Source organism: Lissotriton helveticus, chromosome 6 (genome assembly GCF_964261635.1).
Source record: "Lissotriton helveticus chromosome 6, aLisHel1.1, whole genome shotgun sequence".
Classification (NCBI taxonomy): domain Eukaryota; kingdom Metazoa; phylum Chordata; class Amphibia; order Caudata; family Salamandridae; genus Lissotriton; species Lissotriton helveticus.
In genome coordinates, this window is record NC_136067.1 from 151,199,300 (window position 1) to 151,221,593 (window position 22,294).

Genomic DNA, 22,294 nt, shown 5'->3' on the forward strand with positions numbered 1-22,294 from the left:
AAACAACTGCAACACCCACTGGTTAGCCACCGCTTTGGGAGAATACTGCTATACAATCTATGCAAAGCATGTGTATCTACAGCACACATGTCTCGAACGGATTATGTTACTTACCCTGCAAACATCTGTTCTTGGCATGAGCTGTAGATTCACATGTGCCCTCCCTCCATCCTGGACACCTGTGGTTGTTACAGTTCTTATTATTTACATTACATATGCAGGTATATCTCTGTATACACTCACTTACTCAATTCTCACCCTCTTGCGGAAAACAATATAACAATGGTGTTGATGGCCAGGCGCACTATCACCGAAAGGGTGAGTCACCTTACCTCGTGCCTGGAAAAATATTCTCAGAAGAAAAACAACTTGCAAACATCTGGACCCAACACTAGATTGCAGGAATATGCTAAGCATGTGAATCTACAGCTCTACATGCCAAGAACAGATGCTTACAATGTAAGTAATATAATCCTTCCTGAATATGTAATTCCTTAGCATAGTGCGCGTGGTGCTTACTTTGTATACGTGGTTGCAGGTGGTGGGCACCAGCTTTCATTTATGGGGACTAGGCCACCAGACCTATACCATGAACAACCGAGATAAAGGAAAGCAGTGACAAAGGGAGAAAGTTGATATGAAAAAGAAAATGCAAGAGTGTAATAAGTAGCCAAATGTGTAGAGTCGTGGAAGAAAGAGTCACGATGTAGAACCAATTTTAGACCTCCTTTGTATTTATCCACCCTAGAATTTCACTGTGCCAGTGGCAGCTCATTAAAAATCGTTTGTCCCCTGAACTTTCTTTTTTTAATGAATTAAGAATTGGTTTGTTTGCATAAAACCTGTACATGTCGCAGTAAAATTGTTGCAGTGATTCAGCATGCAATCTCCACCCTCCATTTGGCCATGTGACATTGTACAATTTACATTATGGAAAAACCAGCATCAGGTCGTCCAATGGCCCTCTGTCAGCGACATTGCTTTAGATGGCGGTCATGCGCCATCCTTTCACCGGACATGACGTTGTCTTTGTCCTTGATGCCTGATATATGTAAGAGCTGTAGCTAAGTGAAAGCAAGAGCACGTATAGTGTACCATATGAATGTGACCACATGTGTTCATCATTGTTGCCAGCTTCTGCCACTCGCTGTATTTGTTCATTCTTCAAACTTGAGGCCACCATTTCTCCCCATTCTGTTAGTTCTGCGTCATTCTCCTCTAGTTTGTCTTCCTCCTGTAGATATATTTGTGTACATGCATCATGTCTCACTGCTGTCTTTGCTGGTTGCACCTTTACATGTTTGTGTTGTGCTATCAGAATGCTATCTTCGCTCCTTGCATGGAACTGTAACGGGTGCTTGGGTGAATTGATTTGGCAAGGTCACAGGTATGGGCTGAGTACCTCGACTAGGAAACTGATAACTTGTCTGTCTATTGTTGTCGCAGCTGAGCAGTGTTTTTCTTAGACCGTGGGTGTATTTCTTCTAGGCTATTCATGTGGAGGAGATGAATGGCAGGGATATTGCTTGGCTTGCGCTTTTGTCACGTTTATTGACTTTATTATACACCTCTTCGTTGTAACCGTTTTCTATACTTGGAGTCATCATCATCATTCAACTTTATTTCGGTCATAGACCATAAAAGTGCATGTGCAAAGTGAAACATACAAACAGTTGTTAAAACCAGACCTATACATTGGGAACCAAAAAGAGGAGTACTCGACACGAAGTTAGTACATTGGTAACCAATTGGAAGTTAAAAAACACAGTAGGTTAATACAAAGAATACAAATATCAATAGGAACACAATCTAAAAGTCCATTGTGATTTAAGTGAACACAGGTGTGTGGTAAGAACCATGACAACAAAAGCCTTTGCCTAAAACACTCGGGTAACAAGGCCCACTATGCTGACAGGTTTCTATGCATTTTGCACACTCCATGCCAATAAGAGGTTGCCCAGTGAACCCAAAACAGTGACGCGGGGTGATTTAAAACCATATGGATACAGTAGATAAATAGTTAATAATCTCTGTAAGAGTTTAACACTTTCTACAGATGCCTTCTTATTGCCCACATGTGGCCCAAGAACTTAGCAATGGCACAAACAATTGTTGGGCTACAATCTGATCTTAAGATACGGAGGGCCTCGAGATGACGGCGCGTACCCAGCTGCTTACAGATTGGTTTCAGCCATTTGCGTCTTGGACAACAGTACTTTGGACAAAGAACACATGGGCGATAGACTCTATAGCAGATATGCACCTAGGGCAATACTGAGAGGAAGCGGATGTCTGCCTTCAAGTGCTAGTATGTGAATTTAAAGTAAGAGATCCAAAGCAAAATCGCATCTAGAGTTTCCTGTCCAGGGGAATGGTGATCATTTTAAAATATTGCGCTTAAGATCCAGTAATTTAAAAATTCATAAATTCCAAGGTGGGGCATCCCCACGAAGAGCTGGTAACTGAACCCTGGGCTACCCAATCCCAGTAGTATTTCTTAAGTGCGTCTTTGCTAAGGGGCGGTAAATGGTCCTTAGTGTCCCAGAGGCCCTCTAAACTTAATGCTCTTAGAGAGGATTTCACATTACGAATCCAGCCAATCTTGCTGGAAAGGTCGAGTGCCACCACTTCATCAAGGGCAGCGGCATACGAGGACAACTTCAGGGTTGACTAGAATAGTAATGGGGTATCTTGGCCTTTTCCACAATGGTGGCTCTACTCTACTCAAGTCAAGTCTTTACGGATGGAGTGGCCAGCTCTGCGGTAGAGAAACAAGAGACCTAAGGAACTTGTTCTTCGAGTTCAGTAGAGCATCCATAATTTCAAATCTCCTTAATTCTGCTCCATAAAGCCCATAGTCCACAGCTTTAGCCTCATAGATCTGAATTGGGGCTGCCACTGGTTTAGTAAAGGCGGTGCTATGTTCCTTGAGCAAGGCCCAACAATTTGTCTGTGCTTGAGCGTCTGCTTTTCTACATGGGGTTTCCATGCCATATCTTTGGAGATGGTAATTCCCAAGTAGTCAAAGGTATTCACCCTCTCCGGGGGAACCTCTCCTATTGTTAGATTACCTCAAAATGATTTATGGATGGTTGAAGAGGAGGAGCTTCGTCTTTAAGTTGTTAATCTCCAGACCCCGTAAATCGCAAAAGGATTGAAAACGATTATTGAGCAGTTGGTGCCCACTAGGTGTCTTTGATACTAACAGAGTACCATCAGCGAATATTAGAGTTGCCACTTTTTCTCCCCCTATGGTTGGGGCATCCGCTGGAACCTCTGAAAGATGCTGGACTAAACCATTTACAAAGAGGGGGAAAAGTGTGGGAGCCAGGACACAGCCCTGGCGTACCCCCTTGTTGATTACTATCGGGTCTGAAAGCTGGCCTTGATAGCCCCAGCGCACCCTAGCAAAAGTTGACTTGTGGAGTCGTATGATGAGTGATAAAATCTCCTTGGGAGGCCCATATCATTTAGAACTTGCCAGAGTTTATTCCTGGGGACAAGATAGAAGGCGGTCTTTAGGTCGATGAAGGCTACGTAGAGACTCCGCAACACAAGACCACGACCTTCCAGATAAGAAGCAGAAAACGAAACACCTGATCAATGGTGCTCGTCTTCTGTATAAAACCAGCCTGAAGTGGGGAGAGGATGTTGTGTTCGCTCATCCAATCCTGGACCTTAATGAGTAATGCCTGGGCGAAGACCTTTGCATACAGTCTTTCACACTGATTGGCCTATAATTGTCAGGCGGGGATCTATCACCTTTCTTACACACTGGCATCACCTCTGCTCCCTCCCAGGATTTGGGTATTCAGGCCCGCGGCTATGGCATTAGCCAAGGCCAAGATGTAGTTTGCCCAGTTCCTGCTATCATATTTGAACACGTCACCCAGAATGCCATCTGGTCCAGCAACTTTAGCTTTGGCGATAGAGTTAATGCAAGTCATAGTTTCGTTTCGAGAGAAGAAGTCATTTGCTGGAGCAGGGGCATTGCCATAGGATGCTTCCTCTCTTTCGGGTGAAGTAGACCCAGAATATTCCAGTGAGAAGTGATAGTGCCACGCTGTGGTAGAGATATTGTTGGTAGGGGTGAAGGCCTGTTGACAATCCCCCTAGCTACAAATAGCCAGAACTTCTGCGAGTCCTTAGTACCACAGGACTCCCTAACCAGAGCCCATCTACCTATGTCCCACTCCCTTTTGGCCCTCTTTTGTGCTAACTGATACCTTCTCTTCAGATTCCTCACTAGAGTCAGGTTGTTTTCTCTGATTGCCTAGGCTAGTTGATTTCTAGTGACACTACATTCCTTATTGTACCAGGCCATCCAGGGTCTTCTGTTCAAGGTAGATTCACATGGGCACACTGGTTCGTGGAAGAGCTTGGCTAACTGCTCAAAAAGTTGAGTGTGTCAATCCCTAATCTTGCCCAGACCTCCCGGATGATCAGTCAAACTTTGGAGCTCAGCTGTGGTTGTCAGCAAGTTCTGTTTGATCAATTCCAGCTTGTCTTCATTCATAGCCACCTGGGGCCACTTAAAGTGACGATCATCATTGGAAGGAAATATTTCCTTTGAGGAGAAGGCTTGGATTGAAGAACTAAGCGGACCCACCCAGAGTGATCTCAACGAGAGTTGTAAGGGATTATGGTTGCTATCCACAGTGGTACTGTTGGAAATGGCCTTTTTTGCAGGGTTATTCCCAAACTTTTTGCTTCTTACTATTTTTTTCTGGCCTGTTTTCGTTGGTTTTAGGACTCTGGGCACTTTACCACTGCTAATCAATGCTAAAGTGCATATGCTCTCTGTGTAAATTGTGTTATGGATTGGCGTTTCCATGATTGTATCTTTGATTCGCTTGTTAGTTCCTAGTAAAGTGCTCTGAGTGTGACAGGGCCTGTAAATCAAATGCATCTAGTGGGCCTGAAGCACTGAGTGTGCCACCGGCGTGAGTAGCCCTGAAAAGGTAACTTAGACCTGCCAGAGTCTGCACCCAGTTTGTAACTGCCATGTCGACTTAGCCAGTGCACACACTTGTCAGTCCCTAACCTTCACTTTTCTTACATGTCAGGCACCCCATGGTATGCCCAAAGTACCCCTGTGGGCAGGGTGCAGTGTTTGTGAAAGGTAGGACATGCCCTGGTGTGTGTGGCATGTCCTGATAGTAAATTACGGCCAATTTCCTTTTTTCACTATTGCAAGGCTACCTATTCTCCATAGGACAAAATGGGGAATTTGTTTATAACATCTTATAACCGCTTAACCGCGGCGTGAATTCCAGTGCGGTGGGGCGGTTTTAATGAGTGGGCAGGCTGCGTTGGCCCATAGATTTTCGCAGCACTACGGAGGTAGTGCTCACGACGGCCGTTGGCCGACGGGAGCACTTAAGGGGATAAACATAACTGGCCTGGGGAATTAGGCAGGGAAATAAAGTTTAGTATGCCTGAACTCAAAATCTAAAGATGCATCTTTTAGTGAAGGTGATTTTTACATTCTGTGTTTGAAAACACCACTTTTAGAAAGTAGGTATTTTCTTGCTCAGTCATCCCGTGTGCCTCTGCTGGAATGTGGATTGCCTGTCTGGGTTTTGGATGACAGAAGGCTGGGGAGCAGGAGTGGCTCCAGATAGTCTAGGTGGGTCAGGAAAGGGCTGAATAGACCTGGGCTGCAATTGGGGAAGGGGAGGAGATTTCCTTGCACCTCAAAGGGCCTGGTCTGCCCCTGACAATACCGTCTCCACCTCCTGCCAGGAAGTCACACCAAAGAAGGCAGAACTGGTTCTAGCTGGGCAGACACTCTCTACCTAAGAGATCAAAGGATTTTGGGATATAAATAGTGGGGCCCAGACCCCTGAACTTTAGAACTCTTTTGGACCAAGAAGACTGCCAAGAAGAAGAGCTGGAGAAGCTGTGAGGAGGGACTACCACATTGCTGTGTGTTTTGCTGTGTTGGCCTGTAGTGGCTGCTTCTGTGTTGGGCAGGGAAAGGGCAGGACTGAACTTTCTGCAATCTACTTTTGTGAGTTTCTCCAAGGGCTTGAGGTAGAGCTTGCCCCCTGTTCAAGAAGTCTTAGGAACAGCAAAGACATCAAGCTCTTCTACCCTCAGCACTGGGGACTGTGTGTGTTTTGTGCTGCAACAGAAGAAAAAGCAACCCAACGCCGCAGCCGACTCTGTGTCCTGAAGGCACCCCAGAGGGCACCACCGCACTGCGACCCAGGTCTCACCGACGGCGCCTGCTGACACCGCCACCGAGCTGCTGCTCGCACTGCGACCTGTGGGCACGCACTCTGCCTCGCTTCACAATGACGACTTAGTATCCCTGACGATGATGCTCCCCGCTGAAATAGATGCCACTGCTTGCACCGTGGTTCAAGGGCACCGCTTGAAAAGTTACACGACGCACCGCCCTCTTCCTGCACCGCAGCCTTGGCCTACCGACGCCGGCAACATCGACTCCAGTTCGTCAGCCGACAACAGCGCTTCAGCAATGCCGACGACGCTACTTGCACCATGACCTGCCAACACCGTGACGAGCACCGCTTTCACTTCGCACCCCGACCCTGGTCCACAGTCAACACCATCTGATGCCGCCACCAAGCCGCTGCTTGCACTGCGACCTGAGGGCACCGCACCGCAGCACTTTGCACCGCAGCACCCGATGCCTTCCAACCCCAGCGCTCCTGACTTCAACAGAGAGGAGTTCTGGAACCGACGCCGGCGGACGCCGTGCTTTCGGAAACTCAACAAGAGGCCGCCGAAGCCCTGCATTTCTAAAAGGTACTGTTTGCGGGTCTTCCCGACACCATAGCTAGCCTGCGACGCCGCAGTCAGCCAGAACTGTTTGGATTTGTTTGCTCACTACGCCGTGATAGCCCCGGATGGAGCTATTGACATCAAGGAGCTATTTTAAAGCATATTTTAATAATTAAAGATTTGTCTTAAGTATATAAAAATATTGGATATTTTTCTAAACTGGTGTGATGTTCTTTTGTAGTGCGTACACTGTATTACTGTTGGTTATGTGCAAATGCTTTACACACTGCCTCTAAGATAAGCATGACTGCTCGTGCCAAGCTACCAAGGGGGTGAGCAGGAGTTATTTTAGGAGTGTAACTCCCTTATCCTGACTAGAGTGGTGATTTCTGTCTGGCTTTGGCACATGCCCTAGCCTACCTAAAATCCCATTTCTAACAGGAACCCACACTCATATCAAACACACTGGACCACAGCCTGAGTTCCCCCTAAATATTGTTGATAAGATATAACATGTCGGTCCTGTTAAATATATTAGCCCCCCTTAAAACTGAAGCTGTGCGACCATTTGTTGCCCTTAGTCCAAACTCCAGGGAAAGCGCTTTTAGTTGAAGAGCTACTTGGGTCTATTTTTTTATAGGGGGGAGATCGAGGTGGGGGAAATGCCACAGCTTGTCCTCTTCATAAGCCTCACAGATATCCTCGCTATCCAAGGGTTCAAAGGTGATGTTAAAGTCGCCAGCTACAATCAGCGGAGGTGGAGTAACCCTATCATCCAAAAGAGCCTCCAACTCATTTAAGATGGCTGAACTCTATACTGCCTTAGTTCCTCTAGCGTAGACATTGTAGATATCAAGTAAGGCACCATTCAGCCTTTAAATTGCACAGCTAGAATGTCCACACTATCGGACTGCAGCTTGCGAGAGGGCAATCTTTTTTAAATTTTTTTATTATATTTATTTTCTTTTTTTTAGCATTTAGCACACTTTATACATTATACATTTATAACTTCATCATTCCTTACTTCATATCTTTTATATACATACAATACATTTCCATAGATAATCCAACCTCCTCAATTACCATTCCATTGAAGACATAAGTTTATAAATCCTTTTAACAACTGTGGTGTACCCCCAATCCCTCCTTCCATCTGTTTATGGGCTCCCATATTCTCAAACCTAGGATCCTTCCTCTCCTACCTTTCCGTGCATAAATATTCTTCTCCATATTATATGCAGCCAGCAGGTTAGCCAACCAGATTTGCATTTCCGGCGGATTTTTGTCCAACCAAGCCCTGGCGATGGTCAGTCTGTAGACTGCCATTGCAACAAACAAGAATTCCCGCTGCCGCTCATTCTCGTCTTTACCCACCCCTAAAATAATCCAAGATGGAGTAAGTATAACTTGGATCCCCAATGACCTCATGAGAAAACCCTCTATGTCCCTAAGCAATGTGTGCAGTTGGGGACACGTAGCAAATAAATGCACACTATCGGCCTCACCAGAGTTGCATCGGGGACAAGTAATCCCTTCAGTGCCACCCCATTTTGCTATCCTAGCAGGGGTAAAATAGAGCAAATATAATGTTTTATAATGTTGAGACTGCAAGGGGGATGAGCACAGAATTGTTCGCCCTAGGTCCAATGATTCATAAAACCAAACAATTTCCCCACCTAGTTTCTCCGCCCACTTGTTACTATGTTTTTCCATATCATCAGATTTTTCTTTTACCAAGCTTGCATAAAAGGACCGGATTGTGCGATCCCCTAGGAGCCTTATTTTCTCCAAAATCTCATTCTTATCAAAACCCGGTGGCCCTCCCACTTTGTTATTTAAAAAACTCCTAATCTGAAGGTACTTAAAAAAACCTCTATTATTGATACCATATGTATTCCTTAAATCTACAAACTGTACCATCCCCTCAGAGTTGAGTAGGTCACCAATTTGTCGAATCCCCTTTGCCGCCCATTCTAACATTATTTGATCTGAAAATATTGCAGGAGGGAATGATCTGTTATTATACAACCTGACATATCTGTTATATCTCCCCAACTTAGACTTCTTTAAAAAAGCATTCCACATTTTTACAGCAGTCTTAAACCTTGTTCTCTTGAAATAACCAAAATCAATAAAGTTTAAAAAACAATTGCCAACATTTGCCCCAAGTACAGCAACATAAACTTCTGTAGAAAAATTGTTAACCCTTTCATCAAGGTCGGTCCCTCCTATCAACCCCTGCATATATTGCAAAGCTGCTGCCATATAGTAAAGTCTGAAATCCGGGGCTCCCCATCCACCCTTCTCTCTTGGGAGTGAGATAAACCCTGCGGGTCTTACCCTGCGCCCAAATGAACCTATTACACATTGTCTCCAGTGCATTAAACCAACTGGCTTAAAAAAACAAAGGGATGGACCTAAATAAATAAAGAAACTTGGGGAGGATCACCATCTTAATAACATTAGTGCAGCCCACTAATGACAGATGTAAATTGTTCATCCTCTCTAGATCTGCTTTTACTTGTGACATTAAAGGGGCCATATTATTTCCTACCACCGTATCCAAACTTGCTGATATGGCCACTCCCAGATATATCGCCGACCCCACAACTCTAACATCATTACAACTGGAGTATGCGTTTTTCACGATCTGCGTCTTAGAGTTATTCAGACTATACCCTGAAACCTGTCCGAAACGATAAGCCTCTGCTTCGGTTGCCCTAATAGCGACTATGGGGTTGGGTGTCAAGATGGCCACATCATCTGCGTATGCAAGCGTTTTTATCAAACAGCCATTTATATTCATTGCTGAAATCTCTCGGTTTCTTTCTAGCCTTCGTAAATACGGGTCAAGATACAACGCAAATAACAGGGGAGATGATGGGCACCCCTGCCTGGTCCCTCTACTGATCTTAACTGCTGTCAGGTGTCCCCTGTTAACCCTGATCTTAGCTGTCGGGTTTTTATATAAAGTCTGTATGGACTTTATAAAACCCTCCCCTATGCCGCTCCACCTCAAAACTGACCATAGATAGCCCCAGGAGACCCTATCAAATGCTTTCTCTGCATCAAGAAACAGCGCTGCCATAGGGTCTCCCAGGGTACCTGCTGCATCAAACATCGTGACCACCTGCCTGATATGTTGTGCCGTCCCTTTACCTGGGATAAACCCATGCTGGGAGGGGCTGACCAAAGATTCAACCACCCGTGATAATCTTTTAGCAAGCATTTTGGAGTACACCTTAACATCAGCATTCATCAATGTAATCGGGCGGTATGAGGCTGGAGTGGTTAGAGGTTTACCTTTTTTTCTATTACAATGATATCCGCCCCTCCCCAGGACTCCGCAATCGACTCCCCCTTCTGCGCCAGCAGCATAATATTAAACATATCATCTGCAAGCACTGATTGAAATACTTTTAAAAATTCCACCGGAATTTGATCCGGGCCTGCTGCCTTTCCTGAGGGTAAACTCCCCAGGGCCAAAACCAATTCTTCTAGCTGGAATATAGCTTCTAACCCCGCCTTATCTTCCAATAAAAGTTCTGAGGGCATCACCTCCCTTAAAGATCTATCTATTTCCACCTCATCTCCAGAGTTATCAGCTGAATAAAGATCCGAGTAGTATTGTCTAAACACTTCCCTCACCTGATCTATTTCGGTAACCGCATTACCCTGCGCATCTTCTATTTCCTTAATATCAGACGTCGCTCCTCTTTGCCTAGTCCGGATGGCTAAAATATGGCCCACTGTTTCGCTCAGCTCGTAAGCATTCTCCTTCTTGGCCAGGTACTTCTCAACTGTTTTTTTGGCCATACCTCCCAGGGCGTCTGATTTAAGTGCAACAACTTTAAGGATACACTGTTCAAGCGGAGAATGCTGCTGAATTGCTATAGCTAATTCTTCATCCGCTTTCATAAGATTTTTCCGCCGCTCTCCTCCCTTCGACTTCTCCTTTTTTTGAGTGGACAGTACAAAACTCAATGTCTCTCCTCTAACCCCAGGCTTGAAGGTATCCCATACTATCCCTGGTGGTGCTGTCCCTCTATTTATATCCCAGAAGTCCTTAATCTTCTTCATCATGTATACCCGGTATTCCTGATCCTGCAGCAATGCTCTTTCAAAGGTCCACTGTATTTCTTTTATCTGATCTTGCCCCACTCTTAGGGGCAGATTTACAAGCCCCTTGCACCACGTTTACGCCGCTGTTGCGTCACGCAAGGCAGCGTAAACGTGGCGCATCCCTACGAGGCATTTACAACGTGACGCATCTATGGAGATGCGTCACGGTGTAAGGCCCTGCGCCACATGAAACCTGCGTCAGGTTTCATGTAGGCGTTCCGGTGCGGGGGGGGGCGTTCCGTCGCAGGAACGCCCCTGAAAAGTGACTCAGTGAAATCTACAAGATTTCACTGAGTCACTTTCCGAACGCTGATGCGTCAAAACCCTGCGCCTGCTTGAAGCAGGCGTACGGCTTGACGTACCACGTTAAAGATAGGGCAAGTTGGAAAAGTGCTGGAGTAGCATGCCGCACGCAACACAACTTCAGCACTGCGCCAACTTTACGCCCAAGATGCGACACGCATCTGTTCATTCCTGCAGTGCATCATGGGTGGCGCAAGGATGAACTTGCGTGCCGTATCTTTCCTGGCGCATCTCTGCCGATTTGCAGAGATGCGTCAGGCAACGTAAATGTGCCTCTTAGTGTCAATATTAATGGACTGTGGTCCGAGATAATACGGGGTTGTCTTTCAATTTTTGATCTATCAAGCAAGCTTCTTGAAATTAAAAAATAATCGAGTCTAACCAATAACTGGTGGGGGGCTGAAAAAAAAGTACTTCCATCTAGATTCGGATGCCACTTTACCCATGGATCTTCCAAGGAGTTATGAACCACCATACTCGAAAGAGCTCTATAAGTTTTCTTTTTCCTTCCTAAATACTCTCCTGGAATACAAAAAGGAACTATCAGGGTCATGCAGGTTAAAATCACCACAACAAATGATTGGTTCGGGCCATTGTGCCAGTTCCGCATCCAAATATTGGAAAACATCCGGATCATCGTCTGTGGACCCATAAATTGAAACCAATGTGATTATCTCCCTTTTAAACACTATTTCCAGCAAGACCCATCTCCCCCATTGATCTTCCTTTTTCCTTCTTACCAGTGTATCCCTACTCCTACCAAGCACTGCCACCCCTCTAGTTTTGGTCCCCTGGTTAGATTTTGCTAACACCTCATATCCCATCTGCTCCAGTAGATATCATTTGGTGCCCTCAATGTGGGTTTCCTGTGAGCAAACCAAGTCCAGATGTAATGATTTAAAAAGTGCAGCCACTCTGAGTCTTTTATTTATCTCATTAAGCCCACAGACGTTTATCGAGGCTATTCTACATGTCATCGAAATACATCCTGTATCCGACAAATAGTACTACTAGCTCATTAAGAATAAACCACACCAGTTGATACCATAATTTATCTTTTATGTATTGTAAAACTTGTACCTTTCTCCTTACCCAGGTGTGCTGTGCCGCCAACCAATCACCATGTCTTTGTGTACCGTTTCCTCCCTCTTCCCCCTTATACCTCCCCCAACCCCCTCCCCCTCCTGACCCCGCTCCTCCGCCCTCCCCACCCCCTTACAGGCAAATAGGTCGTGAGACCTATGTGTGGTCGCCTTGAATTGTGCAAATCGCTTCCCTCCCCCGCCTTCCACCCTACTGCCCTGTGCAACCCCCGATTCTTACACCCTGAAAGACCGTGATATTTTACCAAGTCACCAAGTCAGCAAATCAACCTCAGAGTCCAGCCCCTTACCCACCCTTCTGTTTCTTCATTTCTTCCAAAAATTGCTGGGCTTTAATTTCTGAGGAAAACATCCAGACTTTCCTTTTACTACTACCTTGAGCCTAGCAGGGAAGAGGAGATATGCTTCAGATCCGAGAGCCTGAAAGGGTGCTATCATCTGCCTGAGTTTCCATCTACGCTCAACAGTGACGTGACAGAAGTCAGGCCTAGCGAAGAACGTGGTACCTTCAAATGTACGTCTACTATCTGGCCTTGCCTTGTCGATGATCTCCTGTCTCAGCAAGAAATTCTCTATATTAACGAGAATTGCCCTAGGAAGCGAGCCACCCGCACCTTGACCTTGACCTTTCTTTAGTGTAAAAGGACATTGATGCGCCCTCTGTACCTCTGTATCCCACTGCCACTGAGATTCTGGAAAGGCCCCCCTAAGCAGGTTTACTACAAACTGTCTGATATCTTGCCCTTCTGTCCCTTCTGCCACACCCAAAAGTCTAACATTGTTCCGTCTCTGCCTGTTTTCGAAGTCCTCCATCTTCCAGCTCATATCCTCTGCCAGCTTCTCTTGCTCTGACTTGAATGCCTGCCAGTTCCCCACATCGTCCTCCAGTTTACCTGTGCGCTCCTCTACTTCCGTTACTCTGACCTCCACTTCCTTGTACAACTTGTTTACTTGCCTCAGCGAGCCCTGGATCTTCTTTGAGGCCTGCCTTGCTCTGCGACTTTTTGTTCGTGCCTCTACTTGCATCTGCTTGAGAGTGCTGAATAGTATTTCGAATGAGTCTCGTGGGGTAAGGACTCAGAAGTAGAACCCCCATTACTGCCATTATCCTGATAGACCTGGGAGGTGGCTGAGTAGTCCCATAGTAATCGCCTATCATGATGGGGGGGAGACCCCGAGATGCACCTCCTTGATCTTGAAGGTCTTTTCCTTTGCGTGGACTCTTTGCCGGATGTGCTGGACCCTGAGTCTGTATCCTCCTCATCTTCATCTTCTTCTAGACTACCTTCAGACGAGATTACTGACTCTGAGTCCTCATTCAATGAAAAAAGCACTCCCCTTCAATTGAACCACCATCTACCTTTCCCGTGTTGTGCTTGGCCTTACTCCTTCCCAGCATACCCTTATCTGCCAGGCTTTCCATGCTGCCCCAGGTGTTTATTGGTTGGCTTTGGGCATTTATTCCTGCATTCATTTCAGCCTCCACTAGCATCAGAGCCCCCAGCATATCAGCATTCCCCAGGGGATTATCTAAATGCCTCTCCTTGCCTCTTCCTACCGTCACTTGCACCGGCATGAGAGCTGCTCCTGCTGACGCCGCCGCGTTGGTCTCTGCCGCCTCTGCCGCTTCTGCATTCTGACAACGTTGCTTGCCAACTAGATTCTCCGCGGCATCCACTGCTCCCGCAGCGTCCACGAGGACGCTCTTTCCCGGCTCCAGCGTCTTCACTAGATCATCAGGCTGTCCGGGACCCTTCATGGAGAAAACCTCCGTTAAGGTACGCTGCCGCATCCCTGTATCTGTGTCTTTACTTTTACTTTTATTTTTACCTGCATCTCCTCCTTTCGGCGTTTGATCCACCGTGTTGAAGCTCCGTGATGCTGTGCGACTGTCAGAAGCAATTTTAGGGGGCACAGCAGTTTTTCCGCGGAGCTCTGTCTTCTTTTTCATCGGCAGTGCAGACACCTTACGAATTACTCCGAGATCTTTCCCCGCACCTGCCTCCCCAGTCGCTGCTCCTTTTGTTGCTGAATCCGCCACTTCTTTGGGCTTGTCCTGCCGCGGTGGTCGGGGGGGGCATCTCGATCACCAGGTTCTCTTTGCCGCTTATCGCTCTCAGCAGCCTAAAAACTTTCAGCTTCAACCAGTTCCAGGTCGAGCTGTCCCCACGAAACTGGTTCTTAATTCGGCAGTACTTCTTCACTCCACCTTGCCACAAAAACCCGTAGGCCATCAGGGGAAACACAGCATCCTATCCCATTAATTCAGTATTGAGCAGGAGAGGAAAATAATGCGACTGCTCAGCCCAACTCTACAGCGGCCATCTTGCCCCGAGCGAGAGTGCAATCTTAGTCCAAATTAACAGCGCCCCTACAGGATGTCCCGACTTATTGGAGATTGCTGGGCGATAGAATGTTACGTAGCCAGGCACACAGCAAGGGTGGTACTCCTTGCTTCTTGTAGTATGCATATGTCGAACGATTCGATAAAATCTATCCAATGTGGGATGGTTAATTTCGGTCTTACCCCAGCCACATTCCATGATATTACATTGAGCGTACCACATACTTCCTGCCTACTGTTGGAATCTAGTTCTCTGCATGTACAAATAACTGTGCATGGGTAGTTCTAGGCACTCCAATGGTCGCCCTTCTGCCATGATACAAGAGTTTGTTGGGTTGCCGGATAACATTGTTTGAAGCACGTGTGGAGCAGTTAGAGGTAGGTAAACTTATATCTATGCGTGAATGCTGGTAATTTCAAGGATGTGGTAGCAAAGGCTTTGAGCGCAAATGATTGCTGGAAGATGCGAGTCAGTCGTCGGTGGTCAGATTGGAATTGGTAGCTAGGTAAATAGATAAAGGTTGGGCTCTAAAAGGCAAGGAGTCCTGTGGTAAACTGTACTTGAATTGGATGGAAGAGGATGGAGGAGTGTTAAATCTAGCCTCTAAGACTATCAAAGTATGGGCCATGCTCTCACCAGTCAAGCTGACTTCAATGCTATCCATATGGTTGCTGAGGCAGGTGTGCCTTCTGGCTCCTATTATGTCGTCTCTAATTACCGAGTGGCTGCCCCTCACATGACGAGTCCAATGTACAATTTTATTTATGAGCGACTCTTCCCCTTCATATTTTTGGTCTGGCAATAGTTTAGGGACATTGGTCATAATGGTGGATTTCGGGTGTGAGATGGGGCGCATACACTGCCCTTTTGGATTATTACGTGAATAAGAATTGCTATGAGGTCTGGACGGCTGTTCGAAATTAGGCGGGGAGTCCCATTTTGGAGGTGAGCCCTGCCTGGGTTGAAGATTGATTCTGTTTGGCCCAAGAAGGTAATTTTGCTTCGCTGCAGCAATGGGATTTGGCTTGGAGATGACCGGAACAATGAGTCGAAATTGTATGCACTAGGGAAAATGAAGTGGTACAGCGCCTGCAAGGCGGGGAGGGGGGGTTGCAGCGTGTGCAATGTAATTGGTTTTATTTATTTACTTAACTCTGCTTGGCCATATGCCGTAGTTTACTAGCCCCCATCCTGACCCTTCCCCGACCTGCCCCACTGCTCCGCAGCACTCCCTCCACGAGCCCCTACTGAATGCCAAACTATTACATTGGTGCTTTTAATTTGCATCCTTCTCACCACCCCTAAACAACATCTGTCCCTGATCCCTAAACTCCACCATCCCTGAACCCTAAAAGACTAGCTACTGCTGAACTCTACTCATCCCTGAACCCAAAATCCCTATGTCCCCATCCATTCCTAAACCCTTAAAACCCCTCACCACCTCTAAACTCTAGCCCTACCTGATCCCTAAGAAAACCTTCACTTCCCCTAAACACCACACATCGCTGACCCATAATTAACCCTCATCAGCCCTAAACCCACCCACCCCTGAAATCTAAAAGCACTTTCTACATCTAAACTTCACCCATTCCTGAACACTTATAATTCCACATCACCCTAAACTTCACTCTTTGCTGAACCCTAAAAACTTTCAGCCCATAAACTCCACCAATCCGTGACTCCCAAAAAACCCTCACGACCTTTAAAGTACACCCATCACTGTACTTTAAAAACTCACCAGCCCTACACTCCTCCCATCCATGAACCCTAAATACGCTCAACACCCCTACACTCAACCCATTCCCAAACCCTAAAAACCTTTCCCCGCCCCTAAAACCTCTCCTTTGTGAATAAAAATCCCTCACCACCCCTAAATTTCACCCATTCCTGATCTCTAAAAAAAAATTCACCACCCTTAAACTCCACCCATCTTTGGATCCTAAAAACCCCTTTCTATGGCTGAACTCCAACTATCCCTGACCCCAAAAAACCCTTCTTCACCCCTAAACATGACTCATCCCTGAATCCCAAAAAATTATCATCACTCCTAAACCTCACCTATGTTTAATGCAATTTTTGATGTTCTCTCAAAATTATATTTCCTTCAATTTTTGATTTATTTGCATTTCTTAAAATTGTCTGTCCTAAATGTTGTTTTTCCATGATTTGGTTACCTCTAGTGTGGCATCTCCGTTTTTATTTTTCCATTAATTGCCATCCATCAATTTTTATTAGGTGTGTGCTGCTTCATTTCTTTTTTTAAATCAGCAGTTGGTTGGAGGGTGAGCGTATGCATGTTGATTGTTTTTGACCATGTATGGTTCTTTGCTGCCTTTTGGCCAAGTTCGCACTATAGAAATCACATATACATACATACATGCATACATTCATTCACGCACTATGGGAATAAATATAGGACTGAAGTACTCCTTCATCATACATGTTGCTTCTTTTATTGGAATCGGAAATGTCTTATTAGCCCAAGGATGACTAAGCTTGGCCTCGCGATGCTACACCCGGTCTCCTAGTGTTTGTTATGTTATGTTACAGTTCGTATAGAGTGCACAGCTACCCACAAACAGGTTTCGTGGTGCTAACAGGACACGTGAAAGAGTATGTTACTTTCAATGAGGAGATATTTTTTCAATTGCTTCCTAAAACCTAGCAGATTATTGTTTCATCTAAGATGACTAGGAAGAGAGTTCCAGAGCTTAGAAACTAGATAGGCAAATGAGCAACCCCCCGCCTCTAGCTTGCTGATACTAGGGACGGCAAGAAGGAAGAGATTGTTCGATCTACGCTCTCTACGAGTACTGTATGAGGCCGAAGTGAATGTGGGCCAGCTGAATGTTTAATCCTGTGGGCAATACATAAGGCTTTGAATAATATTCTTTTTCTTATGGGCAACCAATGGAAATGTAAAAAGAAATGGGAGAGCAAGAGAAATATAGAGTGCGTCCGTATCCCCGGTATAATGATAAGCTAAACAAAGAAGGACGGGCCCTTCGTGTGGATATGGTACAATCACTAATATGGTTAGTACATGGACCCACTATGTTTATTTTAAAGACCCCTCACACATCAACCTAGTTGGTGTCATGCTTCATCATTGGGGTCCCAACCGGGTGGCCGAATGCCCCCCGGTTGTGCTACGACACCTGGTTACAGCGGAGCTGGTGTAGTGTGAGTAAGTGATGTAATGTGAAATTAGTTAAAAAATACCTCTGAGAATCCTTGCCTTTAAACTTTATTAGTGGCGGCTCAGGATATGGTTAAAATAAGTGTAGTGCAACTGAAATGGGAGATTATTATCCCTAGTTGACAATGTGAATGGTCTATATGTTTCAGCCCGCAATAGGATATGTGAGGGGCTTTCTTCAGGACCGGGAGGTGGAAAAGTGAGTGGCAAAGTGAGTAATGCCACGTGAAAATACAAGAAAGTACCTACAAACGAGCTAAGGTGTGTTGGCTGAGTGTCAACGTACTTACGGACACTGAAAAAGACCTGTGGGAAAAAGGAAGACAATACAAAACATATATACACATTATTGTTAAGCAACATAAAATGCAATCTTACGTAGCTATGGTCTAGCACGAAGACTGGCCCAGTGATTGTACACATTATCTAGACACGGTGGGGCATGCTGCTTGCACAAAGTGACAAGCAGCCTATGATGATCGCCCCTGTCTTAATGATGCTATGAAGCAAAAGAGCTTCAGGTGAGATCCAGGTAGTAACGAAGCTCAGGGTGGGCAAACATGATTTGTCGTAGGCCATCACCCATAGACTATTAGTGAGCAGGTAGGTGGTCTTGTGGCGCGCTGTGTGGATAGTGTCCACAGCAGTGGCAGTGCCTGGCAAGAGCGTAAGGCACAAGTGATCATGCAGCGCGCTAAAAACGGAATTAAAAACACAAAACAATCAGAGAGCTTCTGCTAGCAACGCTGTTTGTGAAAGCATAATGACACTGTGAAAATTGGCAGCCGATCGGGACTCGGGAGGGGTCGCATCCGATGTCAGATTTTAGGGAGAAGTGAAGTTTGGAAATCAAACCTGCTCGGGGGTCCTGCTGTGGGGAAAAAGAGCAACGCAACCTTAGTTAGTAATAATGGTGCTGTGCTTGACTTTTTTTTTTTAATTTATGGTGTAAAAAATGGAAAATATGAAATTGTGTGTTTCAGAGCAGTTGCAAGACTTGTACAAATCAGTTTTTTTTCTCTTTTAGGGCATGGGAGAGTGTACCTCAGAGCCTCCTTCTGCTAAAAGTCATCGGACGTCTTGGAGTAACAGTTTTAGCACTTCTCAAGACAGCCTGCCATCTGATGAAGGGTATACCCTTGAATGTTACTATTTAGTTTCTGATTCAGTCATTGGCGAGCCTTCAATGGCTTTGGGGAAAATTCCTTGTGGAAATTCTAGGGCTTTTTTTCTCCAGTTTTTTTCTATTGTGCAAACTCAACCCGAAGGTATTGGATCACTTTACATTAGCACAAGTTATATTACAAAAGTACGCATTCATTTTTGGTTGCCACGGGGAAATAGTTATTTGCCCAGAATCACAGGATGTTGAACCCAGGCCGAGACTCAAACCTGGTTCCCCAGCTCCAAAGTCGGCAGCTCTGGCCGTTCTACTAAATTTCATTGTTGGACATGAGGTTTGGATGTTGGACTGTGTTTTGCAGCAGAATAAACAAAGAAAATGATGAGTTGCATTAACCATATCCATCTGTAATTACTCAGGCCGCATTCTGGATAATTGTTTTTTCTCTTGGAGCAGGATCAATGCTAATTTGCTTGTGGTTTGTTCCTGTTTGTACTGCCATATTTTGCAAAAAACAATGCACTGGAATGCAGCCCAAAGTAGTTACAAGTGGGTTAGACTAATTCTATCATTCTATCCACCATTTTTTTGCTTTTGTCAGTGAGACCTCTGTCGGTGTTGAACAGACATACGTGGGTCCAAGCCATATTATTGCTACCTCACTGATGATGCTCTACAAGACCAAAACTAGTCTGTGCTGTCTTGTGTTTCCCTTCATGTGTGTCCTAGCTCTTCAGACTGGACTGTTCCTGTTAGAGCAACCATAGCTAATTTTTGTCTGTAGTAAGAAACAAGCGTTGGCAAAGCCACTAGCTACACCTATGCAAGGGCTATTGGTTTTGTCAATGTGTTTTAGACATGTTGTACATCAGCGTGGCTGTTGTTCAGCATGACTAAAAGTTAGTGCCATAGAGGAGAGTGGCATGGAGTGGAGTAGAGTGTCCTGGAGTGGAGAGGCATAGAGTGTTGTAGAGTGGAGTGACATAGAGTGGTGTACAGCGAAATTGTGCAATGTGAAGTAGTAGAGTAGAGTGGAGTAGTGTGTCGTTTAGTGTAGTGGTGTGGAATGGAGTAAAGTGGCATGGAGGGAGCTGTGTAGAGTGAAGTAGACTGTCGTAGAGTAGAGTGGTGTAGAGTGGAGTAGACTGTCGTAGAGTGACATAGAGTGGAGTAGAGTGTTGTAGAGTGGAGTAAAGTGACAGAGTAGAGTGGAGTGGCATAGAGTTTTTTGGCATATAGTGGAGTTGCGTAGAGGGGTGTACAGTGGAGTGGCGTAATGTGCAGTAGTGTACAGTGCAGTGGCATAGAGTGCAGAGGCATACAACGCAATGTCGAGAATGCTTTTGCATGGATTAGAGTGGTGCAGAGTAGAGTAGAGTGGCCTAGAGTACATTGGCATTGAGTGCAGAGTAGAGTGGCATTGAGTGCAGTGGCATAGAATGGTGCAGTGTAGAGAGGCATAGAGTGCAGTGAGTTAGAGAACAGTGCTGCAGAGTAAAGTGGGATAGAGTTTGGTGGCGGAGAGTGTAGGATTGCAGAGTAGACTGTCATACAGTACAGTGGTTTAGGGTGCATTGGCATAGACAGCAGTGACATAGAGTACAGTGGTGCAGAATAGAATAGACTGGCGAAAGAGGGCTGTGGCATAGAGTACAGTATTGCAGATTATAGTGGCATTGGGTGCAGTGGTGCAGAATAGATTGGCGCAGAGAAGAGTGGCATAGAGTGCATTGTTTAAAGTAGAGTGGCGTAGAGTGCAGTGGCACAGCATAGATTGCAATGGCATAGAGTGTAGTGGCGTAGAGTATATTGTTTCAGGGTAGAGTGAAGTGCATAGAGTGGTGTGGCATAGAGTAGAGTGGCTTGGAGTGAAATGGCGTAGAGTGCAGTGGTGTAGAGTGGAGTGGGTCATAGTAGGGTGCATTGGCATAGAGTGCAGTGGCATAAAGTGCAGTGTTGTAGAGTGGCGAACAGTAGAGTGCTGAAGAGTAAAGAAGAGTGGCTTAGAGTAGAGTGGTATAAAGAGCAGTGGTGCAGAGTAGATTAGAATGGCGTAGAGTGGATTGGAGAAGAGTGGAGTGGTACAAAGTAGTGTGCATTGGCGTAGAGTGCAATGGCATAGAGTGGAGTAGTGCAGAGTACAGTGCAGTGACGCAGAGTGGAGTGGTGCAAAGTAGAGTGCAGTGATATGGAATGCTACAAAGTAGAGTGGGTCGGCGTAAAGTGGTGTATGCATGGTGTGGTAGCTCGCTGCCATTACAGACAATACATTTTCAATTGTAATGACGATTATATTTGCACAGACATACAGTGTTATTGATAGAAGTATACATCACACAAACTATAAGGTGTGGAAATGTCATCACCTAATGTATTGATTTCTTTTGATCATATTAAATTATTTGTTTCCACCACACTTCAGAATTACAAAAAAATGTGCTTCATTTGTGCTTTCCTAATTCTGATACATTCTAAAATATCTGCACAGCTCATTCACAAGCGTTTGCATTTTTTGTGTGCTACAAAAAAAGCCATTCCTTTCACATCAAGATTTTCATATAAATCCTCTTACTTTGAAGTCAGAGAAAGAATAGTAAACACCAAGCTCCCTCAGAAGACAGAGCCTGACATTTGAATTCCGTCTTTGAGTAAATGTGACAAGATAAGAACACAATTTAAAGGCCTGTTTACAGAAAGAGAGCACTTGTGGAATAATATTAGTAGCAATGGTAAACAGGCAATGCTCCACGGGATGGACAAAGACATGCTGGACAGCCTAAAACAAATAAAGCCAGCAAATAGAAAGTAAGCAAATGCGAGTTACAAACCATAAAGCCAATGATAAGCAATGGGCGGAAGCATCCTGAACCTCCCCAAGATGTCTTCAGCAAGCCAGGCCGTTGGGCTCTCCAGTAGGCTTCGACCTAAAAGCAGGCTGGACTGGAACGCAGCTCAGAGTAATTATCAGTGGTGGGATTCATTCAAGAATTCCACCCATCACTTTTTCACTTAAGCTCAAATTTGGCAAATTGAGGAAAATTAATGGCCATCCCAGAGGCACACCTCTGTCGCATGCATGCATATTAAGGGGCCACGATGTGAATAGTTTCTATTCAGGAGTAAATTCAATGAATTTTGGTCTGCAAAATTGTGTCCTGATGGTAATATGTGGTTGCGTGCTGTTGCTTGTCTAAGTGCTTGGCCATCTTTAGAGACATGATGGTAAGGCCTTCTAACCACATTTCTGGGAGGTTTCCAGCTTACAGAACAAATCATGCAGTAACATACATCGCCTCACTAGGATCTGGCCTTACTAGGATCATCTAATCTTTACTCCCATCTAAACCAT

General features: G+C 45.4%; 1 protein-coding gene across 2 annotated transcripts in view; it reads left to right on the top strand.

Annotated features, from left to right (window-relative positions):
* The window catches only part of TOGARAM2 (TOG array regulator of axonemal microtubules 2), a 315,487-nt gene that overhangs the window by 255,876 nt on the left and 37,317 nt on the right, over positions 1-22,294 (top strand). For both annotated transcript variants that reach the window (XM_078647517.1, XM_078647518.1), the window contains one exon: positions 18,850-18,953. In XM_078647517.1, the coding sequence (XP_078503643.1) occupies positions 18,850-18,953 (104 nt within the window). The remainder of the gene's footprint in view (positions 1-18,849; positions 18,954-22,294) is intronic.